Source organism: Aspergillus pseudoviridinutans (assembly GCF_018340605.1).
Source record: "Aspergillus pseudoviridinutans IFM 55266 DNA, scaffold_6, whole genome shotgun sequence".
Taxonomy (NCBI): Eukaryota; Fungi; Ascomycota; class Eurotiomycetes; order Eurotiales; family Aspergillaceae; genus Aspergillus; species Aspergillus pseudoviridinutans.
The window spans coordinates 1,120,622-1,144,915 of NW_025091286.1; the positions used below are offsets into that span (position 1 = coordinate 1,120,622).

Sequence of the window (24,294 nt, forward strand, 5' to 3'; positions counted from 1 at the left end):
GAAAGAAAATGGTATTCCGGCCGTCAAATTGTCTTAAGAATTTGCAACAGGAAGATGTGGGAGAAGTTGTTTCTCGGTTGAACGAGTCTTTTACTCCTGTTTTAGACTCTCAGTCTGACAAGCAAAGTGGTTTAGAAAAACCGAATGGCCACCAGAGGGAAGCAAGAGATACTGCGACTATCGCTGTGAAACCTTCGGGGCAGAGGAAGAGGAAGAAGAACGCCATCGATGATCTTTTCAACGGCGTCCTGTGATCATGCTGGCAGCTTACAGTCACATTTTCTTCAACGATTTGCAGACCATCCAAATTCGGAATGTACCAGTTAAAAATGACGTATGCCCAGTTTGTATCCTCGTAGCAAGTCGGGTAACGACGAGCAACTGAATGAAACGCATTATTGCCAGTTCAAAACTTGCGACACGTTCGCTGTAGCCGGTAAATTGATAAACAGATGGTTGAGAATAGTCCACGCCAACGTGTAGAGATATTTTGGTGAAAAGACTGTCCAGATGAAAAGGTGTGTCCTTAACATTGTACATGCCGCCATGACAGACATCAAAGACGTTGCAGCATGGAACGTTAAGATGGTTCTATGGCTGTATTTCTCCGCAAAATTTGGATTTGAGTAGAGAAGCCGAGCAGCGGATGCCCACCATATGGGCCCAGCCCAGTTGCTTATGAATGTCAAGACTCCCACCAATACCACACTATAACTGCCAATCCCGTTATATGCGTTGGAAAGATCGACAGAAGATATTGCATTCGAACCCCCAAATGCAAAAAAGGTCATATGCTGTGAAAGCAAGGACGTAATGGTCACTTCAATAGCGTTCATTCTCAGAGAATCAAGAATTATAGCCTGTAGTCGAAATACCAAAAAGATCGGGATATTGACCGCTTTTGACTGTGTTATCAAAAAAAGGGTCAGGCTTTCATGAAATATAGTGCCCAGCGGGATCACTAATGTTTGTCAGTAAACCCCAACGCGGTAGTAATTAGTCTATACTTGCCTCCTGCTAAAGAAGATCGTTTCTGTGTGACATTCATCGTACAGAACGAAGTCACCAACAGTAGGAAAATTCCACAGAAGACGAGTCTTGCGGGTAGAATCAATGGCACCCCTTCAAGTCTTTTCTGTAGGGGTGATAATAGGGACTCGTCAAGAAGCTCGGGTGAGTCGGCCACCACGAAAACCAGCTTGAAAAAGAAGGCCGCTATTGTCGTCAGTATAGCTGCGGAACGCCAGATATTACTCGAGGGTGAATTGAGACAAAGACGCATGCATGTATCAAAGTAAGTCAGTATAATCAAGGCCCACAAGATGTTCTGATGGCGAGGAAAGAAATTTCGCGCAATATCTGGCTCAGCAGCAAATTTTTGGCCTGTTTGATTCCAGCGTCTGAGAATCCGATAAGAGATGGCCAGCACAACTGTCATACATCTTGCAAATCGTGAGAACGAAAATCGAGGATCTTTCGAGCCATGCCATGGGCGGAGTGATTTTATGTGCAAATAGACAGTCCATGCCGTGACGACCCAATACCAGAATTGTTGCTCTTCCTCCACGTAGCTGCTGGCAAACATCATACCACCGTAGCTTATAATGCTTAACATGAGAAACATCACAGCATTGCTGGACTTCAAGACCAATCCATATGCTGGGAAAAACGTGAGTAAAACAGCAAGAGCCGCGACGATCAAGCCCAAATAAAGTCTTGTTGTATTGTATTTACTGGCAGTGCTGCTCATCACCTCCTGGGCGGATCGTAGAACCCTTAGCAGAGCCGGTTCGACATCTGGCAGAGTTGTTCTATTACGCTCCGGTCCGTGGACTAATTGTAGTGCTTGAAACCAGGCACACTGAACTTTGGCAGGGCCTGTTGGCAATTGCCTGTCGCAGCCTTGAGGAGTAGTAGTTGCTTCAACATCTATATCGGGAAAGGTCCCCTTCATTGCGTTAAGCATCTGCTTGGCGTTTCGAAGCAGGAGATCAATTCTGTGAGCATCTAGAGCCAAGGGGCAACATGTCAGTTTTAAAATATGTCACATACGAAAGAAACTGACGACGTTACCATTGTCCCACATCATTAGAAACTCTGGTATGAAGATGCCCAGACTATTCAGCGGAATAGGTAAACCCAGAAGTCCCGCCAGAGTTGGCGTGATGTCCATCTGCTCAACAGTCCGATAGTATTGCAAGTCGCTAAATGCTTCAACCGGACTGTCTTTAGGAGTCTTTTTAGTCTGGAACTTCGGTGAAATGAAAAGCAAAGCGGGCGAAGTTTCTCCCGGTGACGAGCCACCATGATTCCCAGCATCGTTCATCCCATGATCTCCGCACAGAACAAACAGGGTCGATTGAAGATGGTCCTGTTCCTCCATGGCGGCATAAATTAGAGCAACGATCGAGTCCATCTCTCGTTGTTTTGTCATCATATGTCGACTACGATATTAGGACACAACTCGGAGAGCGAAGTGAAAGTCGAATGCTCACCTCTTCGGGCCAGCTTTGTGACCAATATGGTCCAATCCCAAAAAGTGCATTATGAAGGCCGACCAATCATGCTGTGATAGCTCCCGCGGGACATGACGGGTAACATTGTGATCTACTTCAGTGAAATCCTGTAGGTGGCTATTAATTATTTGACCCATTTGTGTGTCTTCTGTTGGCCCATTGGTTACAACTGACCGATACGAAGAAACTCGTAGTCCCATCAGACCTATCAAAGACTCCCGGAAATAGCTTGATCCAAGTGTCATCCCCGTACATGACAAGCTGACCTCCCTGCGCCTTTAACTGCGCTAGCCATGTATCTTGATATGCGAGGGTAGAAGAGGTATCAGACTCTGCGATGTTCAATATCACGTCCAAGAAGGATGGCACGGAGCCAGTTGTCATGGCCTTGAGCCGCGGCATCGTGACCGTTGGAGAGCTGGCATGGGCCGTGAAAGGTAGAGCCGCTCCAGAACGGATTAGGCTGTTGATCTCGAAACGCCTCAGTCAGCAGCAGATTCTATGGCAAAATCATTATGTGGCTTCTGGTTGACCTTTGGGTGAAAGAGAATCCGGAAGCCTTCGAGTAAACGAAATCACTAGCATAGAGGCTCAGCTAGGGATACAGAGTTGAGCATTTAGATACAATTAGTCGTACCTGCGCAAAGCATCAATCACCATGAAAATCACTCTATCAAAGACTTTTGGTGCCACAGTGTCAATATTGGTTTCATCAAATGTAGCCAGTCCTGGAAGCAAAGACTTGTAAGGGAAAAATCCGGATGAAAATATTGAAATGGCTACAACAATGAGCATATTGGCGATTAGAATTGCCCGATTCTCCCATTTGAGAGCCATCTTGCAGGCTTCGATAGTCTTTAGACCCGAGCGCCAGGAAACTCAATAGAGTATTGAAACCTGTCGCATATCAGCCGCGACTTGCTTAGGATTATCGAGGTCTCATAAGCTGCCAGGTGTGTGAAGTCTCCAAAGCCTGTGAAAGGAGGTACAGTCTAAAACTATGGACAACATGCTAACCAAGTATGGCATTCAAGCGGCAGAATAATTGATCACCTCCGCAACGTCAATGTATCCTACTCTCTGATTATCGTTGTAAACGTTGATAATAGAACTCCAGCATATCAGCTAAGTTTTCTGCGCATTTAAAGCTAGACATACAAATTTGAAAGCCAGGTTGTCTGAGGTGATGAATTGACGTTGGTGGGGTAAGAAAGCTGCGATTCGGGGAGGTTATCAAATTCAGGCTTGTCAAAAAGTCAAAATCCACACGCATTTAATGGACATTGGTCACTGCGGGCAATAACAGCATAAGATAATATTGTGCTACGATAATATAGTGTTATTTACAAAGCAACTGATCTCAACTTGTAAATATAGGACTTGTGTAAAAGGTGATTTTGTATGTAATCAACCGATTTGAGATTCTAGAGAGGTACTCTGTACGGAGTACCACTTATTATATCTGAGGGATGTCAGGGGGGGAAACTAACCCCTGGAGCACCGCCTCCCTCCCATATGGGGTTAGCATATTGTGTACAGCGAACAGTCCAGCTGTGTAATAATAATAGCAGTTGCTAAATTATATGACTTTAGAGAGGTATATGCAGGCATTAAGGACACTGCCTTGTTATAAAGATCCCCAGAGTATGCACCATTAACACAGGTAGGTGGAAACTTGATAGCCGTAATAAAAATAACGAATGGCCTTAAGCCAAAAATATTAATCCTCGATGGTTTGATAATAAGCACCTGTTCCTTCTAGTACCGCTGTAGGCAAACTCAAAAAGTTCCAATCTGGATTATCGCCCAGAAATGATTGTGCTTGGTAGTTTTGTACCATGAAAACTCCCACATGTTTGACGCAGTGGAGCTGGAAAAATGCAAGTACCTTTTGCAAGCTAAAACTCCAAACGCCGCTTTTCAGATGTMATTTGTCCGCTTTCGAGATTTATTAATCACTTCCTTTGAGATCCCTTTCTTGTTTTCGAAGAATGCGAATGGAAGACAATGGACGAACGGGCCTTCTTGCGTTTTTGAACACGTCCTAACTTCTGAGAGCGACTTTGGGTGTGCTTAACGGACATTGTGTCGACGTCCATGTCTAAAGGGAAGCGGTATCAGCAATGTGATTTTTTAACGAAGATTGGTCCTCTAGGGATGAGGTGAAGGTGAAGGTGAGGCTCACCTTCATTTATAACTGATGGTTTGCTGTCTGTAGATTTGACTTGGCTACCTGTACAGCGGGAATGAGACCGTTAGTTGTAGAACGAACATGCAGATGAACTATATTGAGCACTGATTGTGGGAGTAACGAACCAGTACCTGTAGGATCCAACTCCATACTTGAAGTTTTGTGTTCTCTGATTATCGGCTGAGAGGCCAGCTCTTTTAACTTTGCAGACAGCCTCTCTGTCCGCGCATCAGCAGCAGGGCCAAAGACGGTGGCCCGGAGTTTCGCCCTGTTGCGCTTGGAAACGCTGGCTCGAACACTCTTTGCCATGTTGTTTGTTTCGAGGAATATTTAGCAGAACCTTAGCAGTTGTGAGAAAAAATATGAGAGACGTGGGTATCAGAAAGGTGGTGAACAATAGGAGGAAAGGTCGGAGTCGCGATATGGGTACAAGATATTTTTTTCCGAACTTCACTCTAGTCTCGCTCTGGCCATCTTATGTCATCACTTTGGAAACCTTAACTGGGTATTCGCTGTGTTGCACCTCAGATGCAACAGGAGTTTCGGTCACAAATGTATACAGCTTCCTTTTGTTTTTCTTTTTTCCCTTTCTTTTTTGTTATTCTACTAATTATCTGATCTCCCTGCCGAGAATCGAAATTGCCAATAAGATAAGAGTTGAAATGTTTTTCAATAGAGCTGACAATCTAAGCGCATTTGCCTCTAACCACACTTCTTGAGTTAATTTATACCCTGCCATTCGCATATCAGCTCGGAATCATGGCCTCTGCCGTTCACTCGTCTGAGCTCCAGAGCGTTGTTGCTTTGGTAAAGACACTTACGAATGCACAGCTTAAAGATATCTTGAGGAGTGAGGGGCTTGCTGTTTCTGGTGTTAAAGCTTCGCTACAACTCCGGATAATTGACTGTTCGTTCTCCCTTTATTTGCTATCTTGCTTTCATTTCAATTGGTGTCCAAGAACACTGAGACTGGCTAGAGCTATGTTGACTCAATTATATAGATATTGAGAGACTCAACCAAGGAGGACATACTGAGCGTTATGATAATTTAAGGAGATTCATTTATGCTACCGCACATCGCGCGATGCCTGGGCCGTCAACGACACAACCTCTCCCAAGTCAGCCATATCACGCATCACCTAATACCCAGTCAATACAAACACAGCATAGGCCAACGCCATTGACTATACCGATGTCTTCGCATGGATTCACGCCCGGTAACCTGTGCACGCTTCATTTGTCTATCTATGATCGTAGCTCATGTGTTGTCAGGCCGCATTACTTTCAAAGACAGCCCGTTCTACACGATCTTGGAGCAGCTTACTCCTACTGTAGAATGCAAAAGTGAGCATTGATCCTATCAGCTGAGATGAACCACCAGCCAAGTCTAACTTCTTAAGTACGCGAGCAAACCAGGGACAATGTCGAGCTGAAAGTCGTCCTCACCCCAACTGTAGCTTCAAGATTGCAAGCTGATCCCAATCTTCGGGTAATGGTTTATTGCGCAGCGGACAGTGGCCTCAATCAGTACACTAAGTCCGATATTGCTTTCCCTCACCAAGTTGAGCTCAAAGCAAATTTGGACGAGGTCAAGGCTAACCTGAAAGGCCTCAAGAATAAGCCTGGTACAACGAGGCCCGCGGATGTGACAAATTATATTCGCAAAAAGCCAGGGTATCCCAATCATATTGTTATGACTTATGCGCTTACGCAAAAGGCAAGCCGTCCCTTTCAGCCCCACCCATGCTAATTCCATTCCATCTTGTCAATGCCCTTTATGTATTCTTTCTGACTATCTTATAGAGATTTTTCGTTCTTGTGAACCTAGTTCAGCGCCATCCCGTTGAGGATCTTGTCTTGGAATTGAAGAGGAGGAAAACGATCACAAAAGAGCAAGTATTACGAGAAAGTATAGACCCGTCTATCCTTCTCATGCATTGAATTCCTCTAATGGTTTGCAGTGAAGAATAGAGCGGAGGATTCTGACATTGTTGCCACCTCCACTGTCATGTCCTTGAAATGTCCTCTGTCCACGCTGCGGATCGAAGTCCCTTGTCGCACTGTCGTCTGCACGCATAACCAGTGCTTTGATGCATCGTCGTTCTTGCAGTTGCAGGAACAAGCGCCTACATGGTCGTGTCCGGTTTGTTCCAAGGCCACCAGCTATGAATCATTGCAAGTTGATCAGTAAGTTGCGCGAATTCGCAACTGTCACGTAAAATATGCTAACTGTGAAGATATGTTGATGATATACTCCATTCCACATCGCCGGATGTGGAACAGGTCATTATTGAACCGGACGGGAAGTGGTCGAGCCCAAAGGAAGACGAGCTCAAAGGTGCTGGGGGCGTCACTCCGGCGACAGAGGACGAGGACGAGCTGATCGAGATCAAAGAACCTGGAATTGTGCATGTGAAGCAGGAGTCACTCTCAGCATCAGGCCTCTCCCTAGAGCGGACACCGGCTCAATCCCGGGAGCCGTCAGCGACATCGTCTGCAGCTCGTCTGTCCACTAACAAACGCTCGGCAGCCCAAGTGATCGATCTGACTGGTAGTGATGATGATGGCGATCTTTCCCCAGTCAGACCAGCTAAGCGTCTGGCGTCAAATGCTCCCCACCGGGCTTATGCTCGACCAGCATTTCGTAACTCGTTTAGCAGCGGTCTTGTAAATGGGGGAAATTTCTCTTTCACGAACCAGACTAGTTCGGAGTCCCCTAGACATATGGGTGGTTTTGATGCGTAATGACATCTAGCGAGGCATATTTGCATGGGGGCATGGCGCAATTGGGTTTAGGCGTTATTGCTGGGCATAGGTTCGTTGGGCGAGTTTCGATGAGGATGAGCAACATTAGACGTGGTCCAGAGAACCATGTTAGTCGGTGCGGAAAACAATAGCTCACTACTATTAGATTTGGCTCATCCCCCACAAACGCGCTCATGGCTCTGAACACGTTCTCTGAAATGCAGATGCTACAGATGATCCAATCTGCATGCAGATATCACTTTAAAGATTTGTAGTAAGTCGAATTTGTCAGTGTAGTAGGATGAAGTTGATAGGTCTTGGATTATTTGAGAGTTGTAATCACAGAAGTTGCGCGGCAGAAGTTAGGAATAAGCGTACGGAGTATGTCAAGGAGGTCCGAACTCCAAGCATTACCCTTATCAAAAAGGTCCAAACCACGTTGCGGAGTCCTGAGTCCACCTCCGCAAATCCTCACGATCACGGATATGGAAAACGAAGTTTATCCGACTTGAAGTTTAACGTTATCCTGCAATTTTCAGATTGGGAATAACGTATTGTATATCTCGCAGACAACTTCCACACGGACTCATCGAGATGTCGTTTGATGCATCTGTCTCATCTATCAATAGCTCTGATCCTCATGCTCGCTTCCTGAGTACTTCATGCCTAGACTTTCTTCTAATAGAGCTCGTTCCCATGGCCGAACGCTTAGCGAGGGAATTGGCACTCAATGAGAAAGCTTCAGATGATGACGAAATCAGGGAGTCGACATTCTTTCGACTAGAGTCTATAGGCTACCGAGTTGGTCAAGGACTTGCGGAACGGTAAGCTAGCGACACATTCTGTCTAGTACTCGAGGGATGGAACCTGTGTTCGGATGAACATAAAAGGCAGAGGGGATCTCCCTGAACGGAGCTTGACTGAACGCAAATGCAGCTGACATATGCCTCTCGCATCTTCTCACCGGGCAGATTTTCTCGCGATCGCCCTCGTTTCACAGACAATCTCGACGTTATCAAATTTTTGTGCAAAGATCTGTGGATGATACTTTTCAGGAAACAAGTGGATAATTTGAAAACAAATCACCGGGTTAGTACACGGAAGCGACTTTACACCAGACTCGTGCGCTTGAGTCTTCACGGATAGAAGCTGATAGTGGTATATCGTCTCTTTCAGGGTGTCTACGTCCTCACAGATAACTCGTTTCGACCATTTGCAAGAATGAGCACGGCTTCTCGAAGCGAGGCGACTGCTATGGCACAAGTGGTGGGCAAGACCCCGTATTCCTACTTTCAACCTCATTCTGACATTTGGACACGACCCCAGTTTCTCTGGTTTCCATGCGGCGTCATTCGTGGTGCTTTATCGAACATGGGCATTGCCACCACTGTACAAGCTGAAACCTCTGAGCTTCCCGGGGCGACGTTCCAAATCAAAACGGTTCAGCCAAGGCCCTGAACGCTTGGGACGGAGAAATTGCCTAGAAGGCACCAGTATGAAATAACAACCAAGACCCCTTTTGTCTCTGTCCGGATGGCAGACTCAATTATCTCTTTTACACTCAACAGGGCTCACATTAAAAAACAAAAGTAAAAAAGGGTTTATTCGTTTCTGCACGCATGTCTCTAGGGCCCTGCATTTCAAGAACCTAATGATCAGCCCCACGGCGACCTCCTCTACCCTTCTTCATCAACCTTATAGTTTAAAGCCTATCTTTCCGGGATAGCTTTGATTAGCGACGTCCTTTTCAATTCTCGTGAGCTCTTCGGGGAGGGGAAAATGCCACCGACAAGTGCTCTTCAGGGAAGACAACGGTGCGGCTGGCCAATGGGGGTGAGCTTGTTTGACGGGGGTAGGCGCGTTTACTTTGGTGGGGTATTCTTGGCGAATTCGATGCCCTTTTCGATGTTGCCCTTAAGGCCCTTGGTGCAAGCCTCGAGGAGCTTCTTTTCCTGCTCGGTGACGCCCTGGAGAATGTTGATGGCTTTCTCCGCGCCATTACGCTTTTTGGCATTTAGCATATACTATCTGAGAAATGGTTTGTGCTCAAGACGTGAAAACACTTACTCCGAGTTCGACAAGGGTCGAGAAGAACTCAACACCGGTCTCGTTGGCGATTTCCTCACCACCAGTGACGCCTCGCAAGTAAATGAAAGTGGGCTCGACAATGCCTGACTGGCCCTGCGAAGCCCTGATAATCCTTTCGGCAAATCTACCTGGAATTAGCAGAGAGACAAATTCAAGCTTTGGAGAAAGTGGCAGACCTGAAGCCAGCATAAGCCATGGACAAAGTGGCGGAGCCGGCGCCATCTTTAGCCTTGACTACCTCATCTCCGCCGAACTGGACACCTACGGACGAGTCAGTCGCCAGTTTCAAATACTTGTAGATACAGTGCAGACACTCACGGTTCACGAGAGCGTCATACTTGTCTGCAGGAATATTCAAAGCTGGGGAGGCCTTGCTGAAGAGGGGAACGATGGTCTCCCCAGAGTGCCCGCCAACAACCGGGATTTGGACCTTGGATGGATCCTTCTGGCCTGAATATTCTTGAGTGAAGGTCTCTGCACGGACAACATCCAGAGTGGTGACTCCAAAGAGGCGTTTGGGGTCGAAGACACCCTGTTTCTTAAGCACCTCAGCGGCGATTGGGACGGTGGAGTTTACAGGATTCGAGATGATGAGTACAAAAGCCTTGGGGCAGTACTGTGCGATTCCCGTCACCAAGTCGCGGACGATACCAGCATTCACCTTGAAAAGATCGTCACGACTCATGCCAGGCTTGCCTGTTGGGAAGAATTCGAGTCAGAAGAGCAGCAGTTTTTTTTTTTTTTTTTTGAGATCTCTGGCGAGTAGGAGTACTAACGAGGGATTCCAGCAGGAATGACGACAACATCAGTGCCAGTCAAAGCATTCTTCAGACCATCGTCTTTGGGAAGGTAGCCGGAGACTTTCTGCAAGTGCGAGTCAGGAACGAGGATTGAGTCACTTGAGTTGATGGGTCTAGGAAGTTGTCACATACAGCGACGGAAGAGATGTGCGACAGATCCGTAGCGACGCCCGGAGTGTTGACGACATCGTAGAGAGCAAGCTCATCAACCAGAGGGCATGCCTTCAACAGAAGAGATAGAGGCTAGGAACGCGACAAGGATGAATATCAGTACGTGACTATGTGACGAGCGGTGACGCAGAAGTCAGAGATTACACACCTGGCCAATGCCACCGGAGGCTCCGAGAACAGCTGTAGGGATGAATTAGTAGGATGACTCTCGGTGGTTTCTGGAGGAAGTCGATCAGATGCTTACCTGCCTTGACCATGATGAGAGATTAGAGCTTATGCTTGGTAGCTGCTGATTAAGAACAAGAAAGCAACGTATCTGTATCGCGTGTGAGTATGACGGACAGACAGAACCGAATCAACGCAAGATTGGGAAATTGTGGATGGAAGAACAACGACCGAGGGTGAAAGAAAGCACTTGAGGTTTGAGCGGGGGTGGAGCAGGAGGGATAGAGGGAGCTACGGAGGGGCATGCAGGGAGCCTGTAGGGAGGGGTAAACGGTAAACCAAACGGGAACAAACAACGCGCCATATTCGGGGAAGGAACAAACAACAGTGGGAATAGTAGAAACCAGAGCTATATTTTGGTGGATAGATCGCACTGGACCTACATTTCTTGAGGGATTGATGATGACCTGGCAATGTCTTTAGAGATGGAGATCTGGAATAGCAAGACAAGAGCCACAACTTCTCTGCACAATCATAATAATAATGGCAATTAACTAGTTCTTATAGATACAGGAACCCGGCGACGGCCAGGTACGTAAGCCAGGTATGCTACCCATCACTACTGTCTCGGGTAGGTAAGGAAGTAATGTATGTATGTCCAACCATTATTCAGTTTTTATTAAGACTAATTATTATGATTATAGCTCTGTTGCTCTCATACAGACCTGCGTTGCGGAGGGGTAGACGGACAACGGAGATCACATGGAGAGCCTCCCACAGTTCTAGTCCGATGTTTGGGTATCTAGGTACAGAGTAATCATTGATCTTACCGGAAACTTCCTACCTTAAGACACCTAATTACCCAAGGAAGATCAACCGCGAACTTATCCATCGGTATTAACCGCTACCTATACTCTTGTCATCAGATGTTATGGTAGGCTTATAAAGAAGAATGAACTTGGGATATCCTTCTCGCATCATCTATTAGTTTCACCTTGCTGAGACTGTTTACCTAGTCTATAGAGCACCGGACGTACATATCTATATCCTACATCCAGTTCACAGTGTACCTATGTCCATGTTCCCGACGGTACTGTCATGATACAGGCCGAGAAACTTCCTCTTGTGTCTTGGTCCATAAACGTACGTCAGAGTCGACTTGATCCAATCCGAAGCGCCCCAGGTTCCGGCAATTTTCGTGTTCCACGATATGCAACACCGAGGAACCTACCGAGTTTGTGAGTTGATACAATTTATCCATCATGAATTCGGGAAAAGGCGGATGTTAAGTGTTACTCCGGCAAAAGCTGAAAGCTCCAAGTTTTGTCCCAACAGGTTCTAGAATACGTTTCGGCCCGACAAGCGGCCGCAGTCGTTCAAAATCCGGGAACATGTGCCAACTGCAAGTAATGTCCATGTAGGAAATCTAACAGAGAAAATTAGGCGAGCTACATTACGAAACTTTTATCCTATTGCACGGCAAACCTAATCTGGACCCAATCAACCTGCACGGCATTTGATTCTCGCTTTCTTTTTATGGTGCTGAGATTGCTGATGGCCTCGGAAAGACAATACCGAATAATGATATTGCTAAATTACAGGGACGCTTTCGCCCTTGACCAGCACGGCTCTATTTCAGTCGACGCGCCCGTTCCTTGACCTCTCGTCTTCGGCATTTTCGTTGCTCTGAGATTTGTATTTACTCCGACTTCTGCTCCGCAGCCTTTCTGGCCTGAGTGCCTCTGAGCTTCTTGGGGGGAGCGTCCTTCTTGGGCTTCTGGGAGCGACGGATGGCGCTCACACGAGCAACGGCGTCTTCACGGAGGTCGGCGCGGTAGCCGTTCTTGGCGGTCTTGCTTGCTACAGCCTTGTAGATCCTGCGCCATAGAACAATGTCCCTGATTAGCAAAACCGGTCTGATACAATGCCATCCGGCCATCGATGAGAAATAGTTGTTCTGCTTACTTGCGGGTGGCAGCGTTAGGGCCCCAGCTGACGCTGACCACGTTCTTTGCGGGCTGCTGAGGGTTGCCAGGCTTCTTGGTGATGACAACAACACCGCCGTTCTCAGTAGCCTGAACACCGACCGCCTGTTCATAAGAGTTCAGATACGATTCTTCTTTATTATTGAAAGTCTGCAAGTTGATGATGTATGAAATACCTTGGTGTTGGCATAGCCAGCATACTATATAAAGTGTTGAAGTCAGCGTTTCTATTGCCATTGAAATCATGATGAATCTTCAGGATCGTACCTTGAAAGAGTGCTTGTTTTGCAGGTTCAGGGGATCGCGGGAGAACTGGGAGCCACCACCGGTCCTCCGCTTGACCAGAAAAGCATTCTGGCTGCCTGTTCAGAGCATATGAATCAGTAAGAATTAAGGAGCTGAACGGATAGTATGGACAGAGCAAAAAACACAGAAAACTCCGTTACTCTGGAGCAGAAAGTTTAGGCAACGGCAAAATCAGATAAACGTACGAGTGATCTGCCAGACAAGGTCGCTGGAAACGTTTGTTCTTTCGGCGGCCATTGTGAAATGTCTCTTTCAAGCTGATTGAATTGGAACAGATCGAACTCGACGCGAGGCTGGTATACTTTAATTACCCGGGATCGTTATTGTGCGCGCCCGTGCCAAGAACAGCAGCCAACGACCTCGCTAAGGCGACCATTTTCGGCATAGTCTGACCTTCAAGGTTAGGCCATTCAGGAAGAGCCCCAAAGAAGCGCACCTTCCCCCTCGTCCCCACACAGGCCAGGCTGCTTCCAATCATATCTTGATGCTGATGAGCTAGTTACCTTATCCGTACCTTACGTGCTAGCCAAGGTACCGACTCCATCCAAACCTGCCTATCTCAGCTTGATATTGATCTGGCTTCAACACTGTTGGACACGATATTTTGAGTGCCAATTATATTTCACCATCTTTCTGCTCAGATGCTTACTTTGTAGCTGGTTGTGGCAGTATCCTGCCCAGCCAGCATCACACGTTACTGGCTTCTACCTGGATGAATCCTTGAGGAATTGCCACACATCACGAATCCCTTCTGCCTTTCCGCCAATATTCCGGTACATCCGCAGTAGGAAGTCATATTAACTAACATAGCAACATCAATATTTACTTGCTGAAGTCCGTGTAATTGCATATACGCGGTTCACTATGGCATACTATACTCTTTATTTCCTCACCTTTGCTGTCGTGATTTGCGGGACCGGTATGTCTGATCCACAAGCTGTATATCTCGGTTGTAACCAATCTGACGCCCGTTGGCAGCGCTTTACCTCACCCGGTCCCGGTGGTTGCCGTTAATCCCAGTCCCGGATCATCTTTATACTCGCCTTCCCTCCAGCTTTGCGGGTGATCTGGAGGCGGGCCTCTCCTCATCACAATTTGATATATCGTCCAACATCGCAGATGGCGACACAAGAGCCGGTTTAGACAACAAAGCAAAACGCGAGGTGCAGAAGATTATGAAGACGCAGAATGTTAACTTCGATGAAGCTCGACGCATCTACACAGAACGACGGTTTGCTACCCACAATATCGGTCCCGACGGTCGGCCAAGGGACCCCAAGTTCGTGTCATTCTCTTAACCACTACTCCTGCTCCAATTTCTAATTCTCTATACGCTGTTCCTGTCGCCTATCGTTTGTGCTCTCATTTGGAAATCTGCCTTCGAAGCACCAGTTGCTCTTCTTCGCTGACCCAGCTTTCTTTTGCCCTTTCTCTCATTTCCTTACGTTCATCGTGCTTGTCCTTATTCTCCTTCCAATTTTGCGAACACGCAGAAGGAAACAGCTATGAAGGAATTATTTGATGCTATGGAATGACACTTCTTCTATCGTAATCAGAACATGCTGGCCATTTTCGTAGTTTGGTCTGTATAGCTAGATGCCAAGACCGGTTCACTTGCCAAGTCTCACGTGAATCAAGCACAATCGCAATATATACCCATCGGTGAATGATACCACTTTGGGTAATAACGTGCTGCCTGACAGCAAGACTACCTAATGGAAGGAATATATAAGCCCTGATCAATCATGTAATTTCCACCCAAACTTTTATCTCATTACCAACGGATTAGTTAGGTCAATAGTGTTCCTGGAGAACAGATGATCTGCCATGTAGTGGTGTGCTTTAATACCATAGTTAGGGAATCACCTGAACTACATGCTCTCTTCGGCTCGTAACGCGGCGAAACTCTGGGAAAAGACCATTTTCGTCAAAAGTGATGCATGAGATATATTTCTGCATCAATGCACGTTTAAAAGGCGAATGCAACCGACCCAAAGCTCAGCGGCCGCCGCCATAACCAGGTTGCTGGAAGCCCGGTGGTAATGGTGGAGGGTTGGGGGTTCCTGATGGAGGACCGAAACCCGGTGGCGCGAACCCCGGCGGCGGTGCTGCTTGCTGTGTGAAGGGTGGCTGTTGACCAGCAGTATTGAAAGCAGGGGGGAGAAACGTCTGGGGGCCACCGTAACCAGCTTGCGAGGGCGGAGGTCTTGCTGGTAAACCGGGAGGTGGGTTTGCCAAGGGAGCAATAGGAGGGAGTTGTCGATTAGCTTGTGGCGGAGGTGCGTTCTGAAAGCCCAAGTTAGGCGGCGGTACGCCTCTTCCCGTCGCTAATTCCGGTGGAGCGGCGCTCAACGCTTGTGTGCCGTCTCCATTAGCCATCCCAGCGGCCGCCATAGGAGTGCCTGGGTTGGTGAATTGCGGAGGAAGCGGCTGCGTTGGCGGACGAACATTATGCTTGCGAGCCTGCGCAGCCAGCATTCGTTCTGCCTGATCACCATGCCGTTCGCCTTTGCCGTCTTTTTTATAGGCGTACTGCACGGAAACTTGTTTGTTCATTAGATATTGCCCGTTCATGTTGGCGATAGCAGCATCTGAGGACTCGAAGTCGGCAAATGATACGAATCCATAGCCCTTGGAAAGGTTGTTATCATCGCGTGCAACCTACAGTTTGTTAGCTTGTCGCAGAAGAGGACAAATCCTTTATTAGGTGGGATTTATCGTAGCCTTACCTTTGGAATATTGACGAGCGTTCCGAAGCGACTGAACGTGTCATAGAGGACCTGCTCCGTGACCAAAGGATCAAGGTTTCCAACGAAGAGCTCTGCTCCGATTTCCACGGCTTTTTGTTTATCGGCAGATGCCTTGTTGACTCGTATTGGTTTCCCATAAAGCCGAATCCCGTTCATTATTCGCGAAGCATATTCAGCATCCTCCTCGCTTATGAATTCAACAAAGCCGTAACCCTGGTGTGACTGCGTCACTCGATCTTTGGGAAGGTGAACATTAACGATGCGCCCAGCCTGCAGCATCAGCTCCCATACCAGGCTATCGGTAACACGCTCATCGAGATTACCAATGTAAACGGTGGCCTCCTTATCTTGCTCCCTAGAAATTTGAGAACCTTCTGGTCAATCTTTTTGGTAGCGTTGTGTCGTAAGTAAAAAGCGCTTACTCACCAATGCCTCGCGCCGGACATGTTGCCGACTCTCAATTTAAGGTATCTGACTTTTGTCTTGGAATCAAATTCTCGTTGAGGGATAGTGGAAGATAGACAACAGTCTGGACAAAATTGATGTGTGTCAGACGTGACAATGGTTGTAAGTCCAGAACGAGCGCGGGACGTGTTGGATGTGGTTTGCAAGAACGGGTATCTTGCGGACTTTGGGGGGTAGCTTTTTTTGTATTGAAAGTTCCCGGAAAACTCTTGAGCTTCACTTGCTCGTCTCTAACTCCGCCCAAGCACTCCGCATACCATAACTTCCTGCGCTGTCTCTGCTCGCCTTTCCTGACTCCAAAGTCTGAGTATTGATATATTTATTTCCCGTTCATTCGCCGAAATGGTTCAGTTTTCCGAGGAGACTAAGGTTGGATCTTCCGTCAATGGAAATGTTCTTCGCCTATATGTCCCCTGCTAACCAGACGTTTTGATATCCAGGAGCGAATCTCCAAGGTCATTGACGTCTCCAGAGTCGCTATCCACTAGTAATACCCCCTTTTGCCCAGGTTTTTTCTTTCTGGCTACGGTATTGACGGTCCTTTTTACACAGTGGCTATCTGCCTCTGATCATCTATCTGGGTATGCAACTCGCCCCCAGATCTTAATCATATCAGAAATACTGACGACGAGAAACAGGCTACACATACAGCGAACCCAGACCCTCGCTCTTCAAGTAATACCTCAGCGAAATCTTACTCGTTCGATCCCAGGCAGCTGATTCTCCCGACAGGTTGTTTTCGCCCCTCGCTTAAAGAAGACGATGACAGGAATCGGGAATTATGAAAATTGGTTTTCAGACTGGAGTCGCATTCTCATTATCATCCTCGGCACCTGACTCTCTCCCGGACACAAAGGCTAAGAGGAGGTAATGAAGATCTCGAGCCCTCTTTCATACTTCATGTCGATGTTTTGGAGATCTCGAGCCGTCTTTCATACTTCATGTCGATGTTTTGGAGATCACATTGACACTCATGTATTCTAAATTGTTTAATGTTTGCGAACTGTTCTGGACTTTTAATAGACTGATGAATTTCTTCGAGAAATGCAATGCCGTCCTAACATTCATTTGGCCAAACCAATATCTCGCGGCAAATGGGCTCATCCTCGCAGGAATGCGGTTCATTTATCGAGAAAGATTCGTATGTGTATATAGGTTTGTCGAATCGTTCTGCCCTTCGCTCACCTGTAGGATGTCATTTAGCGGCCATCACCTCAACCTGAACAATTGCGCGGAGTTAAACCGCCTCACCGGATTGCTACGCTTATTGCCGAGAAGCAAGAAAAGCAGACCCGCAAGTTTGCGCAAACTTTCATGCACGCCGTTTCAAAAATTGGCTCTCCCGAAAGTCCGTTCACGCGCTCCCAAAAGATTCCGAAGAATCACACACGAGTTTCATGACTATTAAGGATGGCCTGTCGTCATCCTTTGTGGAGACCATAGCAGGATTTACAGCGGGAATAGTCTCTACGCTCTGCCTCCATCCGCTAGATTTATTAAAGACAAGGCTACAGGGTACGTGACTCGATGCGTATACTACTTTCCGAGTAGGTGGGAAGACATCTTCATGGAGCTTACACATGCGCAAAATGAGACTTAGTCGACCGATCCTCGCCTTCTCAACTTGGTGGATCGCTCCGTGTCATCCGTGATATTGCACGCCGTGAGGGCGGAATCACCGCATTCTACCGAGGGTTAACACCAAACATCATCGGCAATTCCACAAGCTGGGGGCTGTACTTTCTTTGCTATGGGAAGACCAAAGATCTGATGCGGAGGCTGCGCGGCTCTCGAGTGCTGGAGCTCACCTCGACTGACTACTTTGTTGCGTCAGGACTGGCAGGTACGATCTCTGGCCCATCTGCGTTTCATTAGACTCCAATGCTCACGAAATCACATTTGCTAATTGCATTATATTTTTTAGGTCTTGCCACATCAGTTTTGACGAATCCTATATGGGTTATCAAAACCCGTATGTTATCCACCGGTTCCAACACCCCCGGAGCCTATGCGTCTTTCACCACCGGCGTAGCACAGATCTATCGCTCAGAGGGTATCCCTGGCTTCTATCGGGGCCTTTTACCCGCTTTATTCGGAGTCAGTCATGGAGCTTTTCAGTTCATGGCGTATGAGAAGTTGAAAGCGTATCGTACAAGGATGAATTCGGCATCGCGTACCAGTGGCGATAGCATAGGCTCAGGGGCGACACCAGCACGGCAATTGGGGAACTTCGACTTCTTTCTCACCTCAAGCCTTTCAAAGATCTTCGCAGGCTGTGTCACCTATCCATACCAAGTGCTGAGATCTCGTTTGCAGACATATGACGCCCACCTTGTGTATCGTGGTGTTGGTGATGCAATGGCGCAGATTTGGGCTCAAGAAGGTTTTGCTGGTTTCTACAAGGGCTTGGGCCCGAACCTCCTCCGCGTGCTACCAAGCACATGGGTAACCTTTCTGGTATATGAGAATACCAAGTCATGTCTAGTTTAACATCGCGTCGGTAGAGGCCGTTATTCACTTGGCAAAGCCCATATTGTTAGCACAGTTCTTCGGGTTCTGGCAGGTGGGACTCTTTGCAGAGATAATCTAAGCAATGGACATAGCCATGAGAGCGAAAACTCCGTCTGGGGACTATTGTCCACCTAAGCTTGATGCTTCAATTCGTGTCAGCCAATTGGCAACAATTAGTAGATCGAGCCACAAGTGAGCCTATATACTGAAACATGTCTGCTGATGTTGGTTTTTGTACAAGATTGACGCTCTCCTTCGTGCAACCCAGCGCTGTCCTCTGATGCTAACCCTCGAGAAACCCCGTATCACACTATCACCCGCAAACTCCAGAAAACATATGAGCCTGAAAGCAAATGAAGGTAAGAAGTACATCAATAAACTGAGCGGACGAAGCGCAAGTCCAAGACAGACAAAACTTGGTATCTCAAAGAAAAAGAAAAGAAATAAAAAGAAAGCCCAAGGGGCACAAAATGAACGCGAAGCTGAATGACTGGAATAACACTGGTCAATGACCTCTTCTATCGGTGTAATAGGTTTCGGGGTCTTCTTCTTCTCCGCTGGAGCTGCCAGTATAGGCAGACGAGGCTTCACGACTGCCGCGTGACACCTTGACGTCCTCATCACTTTCGAAAGATTGCATTCGCGTGCACGCAGCAGAACCGTCATTGGACTTGGACGTGGGGGAGATCCTCCGATCCTTGCCACGACCCTTGATGCCTTTGTTGCTGTTTTTATAGAGGGTGGCAAAGTATTCCCAAAGCTGGCGATCCTGGGGGTTCATGAGATGTGCCTCGGACATTTGAGAAAACTTGAGAGTCAAGGTCCTTAGCGTAGCGGCGTGGAACTTGTTTTGGTGCGACTGTTCAATCCGTTAGCTCGGAAAGTCTCTAGGAAGAGAGCCACGTGTTTCTTGAGACACTATACCTTGAGGTTACCCAGCTGAGTGAACTGTTTCCCACAGTCATCGAGTAGACAAGTGAAGGGCTTAGCATGTTGGTGAGTGATCTTGTGGGCACGAACATTGCCTCTTTGGGCGAATCGCTTCTGGCAGATATCACATGAGAAGGGCTTTTCGCCCGTATGGCGTCGTTGGTGTGTCTAGTTATGAGCATTATATGTCAGGATGCGATTTCTTCTTCATTGGCATGGGGGTTCTCTCGGTGCGTTACCTTGAGATTGCCCAGTTGGGAGAAACGCTGTCCGCACGAAGGCTCTTTGCATACCTTACGACCAAACGCAATGTCAGAAAGAGAGGTTCCGAGAGTATTGTTGGGAGCACTTACAAAGGGCTTATCCCCTGTGTGGGCCCTCATGTGGATATCCAAATGAGTCTTCTGGGCAAAGCTCTTCCCACAGTTGGGAATTCGGCATATGTATTTGCGTTTCTTTCCCGGCCGGGAAGCGAGCTCCTCAACCGCCATGTTGCATCGCGAAGTCGACGAGGCCATGGCAAAGGTCTGAGAGAAGCCATTCTCACCGCTGTGTGTCAACTGTTGGAGCGGCGGTAACGACTGTAGAGCCGACTGTTGGGGGACAGCTTTTGCTTGAATAGCTTTCATAAGGATGTCTACCTCAGTTGAGAACTCAATCTCAGCCGAGCCAGGGCCCTTCTCCTGGGTATCCCCAGTGGCAGGCAGTTGAGCCGCTGCAACAGGTTGCGATGATACGCTCTGTTCCAACTTTGCTAATGGCTTTCTCACAGTGCGACTGATGGCGTTCTTCGCGGGGCGGATGTCGGGAATCTGTTGAACGGTTGGCGGTTCAGACGAGAGACGTACTGGCTGCGAACTGAGCGATGGGTGACCGGTAAGATAGAAGTGTTGATAGCCCGGGAGTTGATGAGGGTGCTGGTTTATCGTATGACTGAAACCATACGGCGCGGAAGACGATTGGTGATAGGGCAAAGGAAAGGAGGAAGTCGGGTTATTGTAATAAGAGAAGTTTGACCCAAGGCCCGCGTGCAGTAACCGACGAGGAGCCATTGAACCCATTGTATGGCCGGTGAACTCGTATGAAACTGGTTCTGCTGTTTCCATTGTGTCGCGAGCAAGGTGAGATAACCTTAGATGTCGTGGGACCCCCGACCCTCTGGATTCCAAAATCTATCTCTCTCGGTTTCTCTTGGCAGAAGGACGGCGAGGATCCAAAAATCCCATAGAGGTCTCCTCGACAGCCCCTACTACGTGAGGAGGCACAGTTGGGCTCTCGAAGGCTTTTGAGGTTTAAATTGCTGTGCCAGGTCTTCGGTAAGGTAGTTTTCGATCCCCCAATGCCAGCTTCCAGAAAAGCAAAGAGATACCAGTATACTCGTGTGGATGAGATAGGTCAGAGACGCAGAAGATCTTAGGAACGAGCCTTTGAAGGTAAGCAAGGCAATGTCATAAGTTGGATGGTCAAAGTACCCACAATAGAGACTGCAGGTATTTGTGTACTGGTGCACTGGCAAGACCTGGCCTTCCTGGGTAGTGAGAGTGGGAAGACTGAGCAAAGGCAAATCAATATATGACAATGTGAACAATGAGAAATTGAAAGATATGGGGTAATTGAATAAGAAGGAGATCGAGGTTATCAGCGACTGTCCACTTTAAGTGTCTTTTTTGCTTATCCAACTCAGTGTGAGATCTCTTTTATATTGGCCGGTGAATAGTGACCAGTCAGTACATTTGTTTCCGCCCCCCTCTTGGGGGTGCGTGTGGTGGTGATCTAGAACTACATATACCTACATGATCCTCATAACTGAATTGTTCTTCCCTGTGTCCCAGAACAGTGGAAGCAGTGGGGGTGGTCAGTGACAAGGATCTAGCTTGCTAATTTAGTTAGCTGAAGGCTTATAGACCACAATCAGAAGAGACACAACACAAAGCATTAAGGAGATTAACCTAAAGGATGACACTTACCTACTTAGAGTACAGTAGTATGTACGTTTGTATGAGTGAACCTGCATATATAATTACCAAAATAGGTAGAGAGGAAGGGCAAAAAAGTTTAAAATTAAATTAAAAAAGAAGATAGAATACAAAAAATAAAATTAAATTAAATAAATAAAATAATAAAATAAAATAAAATTATAAAAATACAAATAAAATAAAAATACAAGCATTAATATAGCGGAAGCAAAGAAAATGGAAATGAACACAAGGATTGGGCGGAAAAACAATAAGCTTGAAGAGAGTACTGTGGGAATTGGAGAATTCCCAACCTTCAAAACCATGCATAATTTAGCAAAATGAACATTAATAAGGAATATAAACTCAAGGAAAATACTAGTAGTACTACTTCACAGGCCACAGAATGATTGGTGCCTTAGTAATTATTATTATTGTTGTCAATTCATATTTATTTTTTATTTGGTCATGATGGACATTGGGAGGTACGGAGTAGCCTTCTATACAATTGCGGGACCCTCCCCCCACTAAGCATCTAGTGTCTTAGGCATGATGTGCCAATTCCCAAGGTTGAGTTGATACCTTTAATAATGAAGATTGCCCTAGTTAAGTACTAGTAAGCTGCCAATTAGATGACATGATTGCCCAAGGTTATTTCACTGGTTGCGAAACAGAAATGAGTAAGGTACACCCAGTTGGCCCCAGTGAGCTGAAGTGACAACCAGGAAGTATTGGTCTTGAATAATAATGATGAAATTTATAAGATAGCCAAGTATTTCACAGTAAAGACGTCACCCTTCCACTCATGTTCTTAAAAATTGGGCACATAGGTGAAGCTACTGGTATTCCTTATTCTTGACTGGGAGCGAATGGTATTGAAATGCTTATTGTAATTAGGTGATCTAGATCTTTCGTCTTCCCTCAGCCGCTCGTCACCACTTCACCGGTATCTAGTCTTGACATGACAATTTTAGTTGCCGCCGGAAGTCAATAAATAGTTGATGATGGCCTTGAGGACCATTTTTTTTAGGCCCTATTGCCCAATCGCGGAAACCATGTTGAAATTCCGATCGGGGACTTCAGGGCAAATCACTGTAACTCTGTACCATTGTGTCACGCTGTCATAGCTCATGCATTGACCTAATGGTATGGCTAGCATTCCCAGATATCATGAACCCGAATCTTTATTCCAGCGGACTCCGATCTCTCTAATGATTATTTTACGGGGGATTCTGGGTCGATGTGTCTTAAGGCATTTTAGTAACAAATGGTAGGTATGCACTGTTTTGAAATAATTTTACGAGTCCACAGGATGAATTTGCCAAGTACCTGACTCTTGATTGATTTCAATTTCAGAACGAATGACCTTTGTTAGAAGACAAGGCAACCAGGCATTTGTCACAATTTCCGCGATACGCACTTATGCCACGAAAACTGTTTAAAAAATCGTGGATATGTATCATCTGACCCGCCAGAGTGGACCGGCTCAATTGCCTGTCATTTGAAACGCCAAACGGGACGGATTCTTCTTGTTCTTCATGAAATCGATAATTCGAGCCTCCAGTGATCCAGTCAGGCTGGCTGGATGCCATTATTATCGGTCCCCCAATAAGAACAATACTCGTATTCCAGTAGGTGTGTCATTGGGAAGAACAGGGATACCCTCGTCACCCACGCAGGTAGGCACCTGAACACTTGGAATATTCGTTAATCTATTCAAAAGACGCTGACTGGCATGGCGCTGAATTAACTACGTACTGATCTCCAGCCGTCACCTGGATGTCGATCCTGAAACGGTGGCTCATGCCTGCATCAATGAGACCGACCCAGTGTCTCCAATATCCATCTGGAGTTTACTCAGGGAGGCAAGGTAGGTAGGTAGATAAGTGCTTCTTCGCTCCACTCCATATCTTTCAGTTTCCTGTACCTCTATTTGAAACGTTGCTTAATGCTTCGTCAGCAACTCAGTTTGTTGCAGCTCGCCATCTGATTCCGAGATCTTCCCTTTGTTCGATCCAAAGGGCCTGATGGACGAGGATTCTTAGCTTCGTTCGGGCCAAGGTCACTAGCTGAAGTTTGCGATTCAGGCGGCAGCTTCGGATTGAAAAGTCAATTTCTTACTGGTTGCAGTCGCAGACCTGCTGCAGGGCGGCCGGAAGTTCCGTGGGGTGAAGCTGAAAGCTAGATAACTCAAGGTTCAGGAGTGTATGGAGTATGCACAAGATTGTCAGTTGGATATATTATTTTATCCCTTTTCCGACTCCAGCACAGACGGACTCTTGTTCTCCCCTCATGGCGCACTGCGGTAAGACTTATCTACTGACCAAATATTGTTTGTATTTCAATCCTCTCTCATAATCAGCCTTGGTGTTGTGTGGCCTGTACAGCACTTAAGTCGATTGTTCCTCAGAATAATGAGGATAAAATCGAACAACAGGGTCGCCCAGCAGAGTGGCAGAGCTACTGAACGGACCGCTCGCAGGCGATCAATAGTGCTGAAATTCCTCATTTGATTTGCTAGAAACCCTCCACTAGTTTCTCCTTGGCCAGATGACTGGAACTCTCGACTAGTCCTAGTGTCTACCCACTCCATATCTAGTCTAACAAAGTTTGGCCCACAGGTTACTGTAGGACAGACGGAGTACTAGTTTAGTCTCCTCTGTGGGCCGTGGAGCAGACCGTGTACTAATACCCAGACTAAGGTACAATTGGTTCT

The 24,294-nt window shown here is 46.9% G+C and overlaps 10 protein-coding genes across 10 annotated transcripts; 4 read left to right on the forward strand and 6 right to left on the reverse strand.

Annotated features, from left to right (window-relative positions):
• Window positions 1-961: 961 nt before the first annotated feature.
• Window positions 962-2,918, reverse strand: las21 (mannose-ethanolamine phosphotransferase LAS21; the record flags this gene model as incomplete). Its single annotated transcript, XM_043304683.1, has 5 exons — window positions 962-1,383; window positions 1,441-2,007; window positions 2,053-2,444; window positions 2,496-2,623; window positions 2,691-2,918. 5 exons carry the CDS (start codon window positions 2,916-2,918, stop codon window positions 962-964), a joined length of 1,737 nt encoding a protein of 578 aa, XP_043160618.1.
• A 1,553-nt stretch (window positions 2,919-4,471) lies between these two features.
• Window positions 4,472-5,016, reverse strand: Asppvi_008819 (DUF2423 domain-containing protein; the record flags this gene model as incomplete). Its single annotated transcript, XM_043304684.1, has 3 exons — window positions 4,472-4,617; window positions 4,702-4,749; window positions 4,833-5,016. 3 exons carry the CDS (start codon window positions 5,014-5,016, stop codon window positions 4,472-4,474), a joined length of 378 nt encoding a protein of 125 aa, XP_043160619.1.
• Window positions 5,017-5,899: 883 nt separating this feature from the next.
• Window positions 5,900-7,452, forward strand: Asppvi_008820 (Siz/PIAS RING finger protein; the record flags this gene model as incomplete). Its single annotated transcript, XM_043304685.1, has 6 exons — window positions 5,900-5,924; window positions 5,980-6,051; window positions 6,108-6,424; window positions 6,511-6,616; window positions 6,669-6,894; window positions 6,945-7,452. The coding sequence occupies 6 exons, from the start codon at window positions 5,900-5,902 to the stop codon at window positions 7,450-7,452; spliced, it is 1,254 nt and encodes a 417-aa protein (XP_043160620.1).
• A 696-nt stretch (window positions 7,453-8,148) lies between these two features.
• Asppvi_008821 (trafficking protein particle complex subunit) lies at window positions 8,149-8,910 on the forward strand (the record flags this gene model as incomplete). The annotated part of the gene is made up of 4 exons (XM_043304686.1): window positions 8,149-8,276; window positions 8,424-8,541; window positions 8,629-8,718; window positions 8,779-8,910. The coding sequence occupies 4 exons, from the start codon at window positions 8,149-8,151 to the stop codon at window positions 8,908-8,910; spliced, it is 468 nt and encodes a 155-aa protein (XP_043160621.1).
• A 404-nt stretch (window positions 8,911-9,314) lies between these two features.
• Asppvi_008822 (malate dehydrogenase) lies at window positions 9,315-10,768 on the reverse strand (the record flags this gene model as incomplete). Its single annotated transcript, XM_043304687.1, has 8 exons — window positions 9,315-9,455; window positions 9,520-9,664; window positions 9,717-9,801; window positions 9,859-10,236; window positions 10,317-10,404; window positions 10,473-10,583; window positions 10,660-10,691; window positions 10,756-10,768. 8 exons carry the CDS (start codon window positions 10,766-10,768, stop codon window positions 9,315-9,317), a joined length of 993 nt encoding a protein of 330 aa, XP_043160622.1.
• Window positions 10,769-12,375: 1,607 nt separating this feature from the next.
• Window positions 12,376-13,204, reverse strand: Asppvi_008823 (60S ribosomal protein L28; the record flags this gene model as incomplete). The annotated part of the gene is made up of 5 exons (XM_043304688.1): window positions 12,376-12,553; window positions 12,642-12,766; window positions 12,838-12,861; window positions 12,929-13,023; window positions 13,153-13,204. The coding sequence occupies 5 exons, from the start codon at window positions 13,202-13,204 to the stop codon at window positions 12,376-12,378; spliced, it is 474 nt and encodes a 157-aa protein (XP_043160623.1).
• A 627-nt stretch (window positions 13,205-13,831) lies between these two features.
• Window positions 13,832-14,265, forward strand: Asppvi_008824 (DUF2015 domain-containing protein; the record flags this gene model as incomplete). The annotated part of the gene is made up of 2 exons (XM_043304689.1): window positions 13,832-13,886; window positions 13,946-14,265. The coding sequence occupies 2 exons, from the start codon at window positions 13,832-13,834 to the stop codon at window positions 14,263-14,265; spliced, it is 375 nt and encodes a 124-aa protein (XP_043160624.1).
• Window positions 14,266-14,965: 700 nt separating this feature from the next.
• Asppvi_008825 (U2 snRNP complex subunit HSH49) lies at window positions 14,966-16,163 on the reverse strand (the record flags this gene model as incomplete). The annotated part of the gene is made up of 3 exons (XM_043304690.1): window positions 14,966-15,628; window positions 15,697-16,072; window positions 16,144-16,163. 3 exons carry the CDS (start codon window positions 16,161-16,163, stop codon window positions 14,966-14,968), a joined length of 1,059 nt encoding a protein of 352 aa, XP_043160625.1.
• A 1,416-nt stretch (window positions 16,164-17,579) lies between these two features.
• Window positions 17,580-18,672, forward strand: Asppvi_008826 (putative mitochondrial folate carrier protein Flx1; the record flags this gene model as incomplete). The annotated part of the gene is made up of 3 exons (XM_043304691.1): window positions 17,580-17,697; window positions 17,783-18,025; window positions 18,107-18,672. 3 exons carry the CDS (start codon window positions 17,580-17,582, stop codon window positions 18,670-18,672), a joined length of 927 nt encoding a protein of 308 aa, XP_043160626.1.
• A 526-nt stretch (window positions 18,673-19,198) lies between these two features.
• Asppvi_008827 (uncharacterized protein) lies at window positions 19,199-20,729 on the reverse strand (the record flags this gene model as incomplete). The annotated part of the gene is made up of 4 exons (XM_043304692.1): window positions 19,199-19,552; window positions 19,618-19,791; window positions 19,863-19,916; window positions 19,977-20,729. 4 exons carry the CDS (start codon window positions 20,727-20,729, stop codon window positions 19,199-19,201), a joined length of 1,335 nt encoding a protein of 444 aa, XP_043160627.1.
• Between the last annotated feature and the right edge of the window lie 3,565 nt (window positions 20,730-24,294).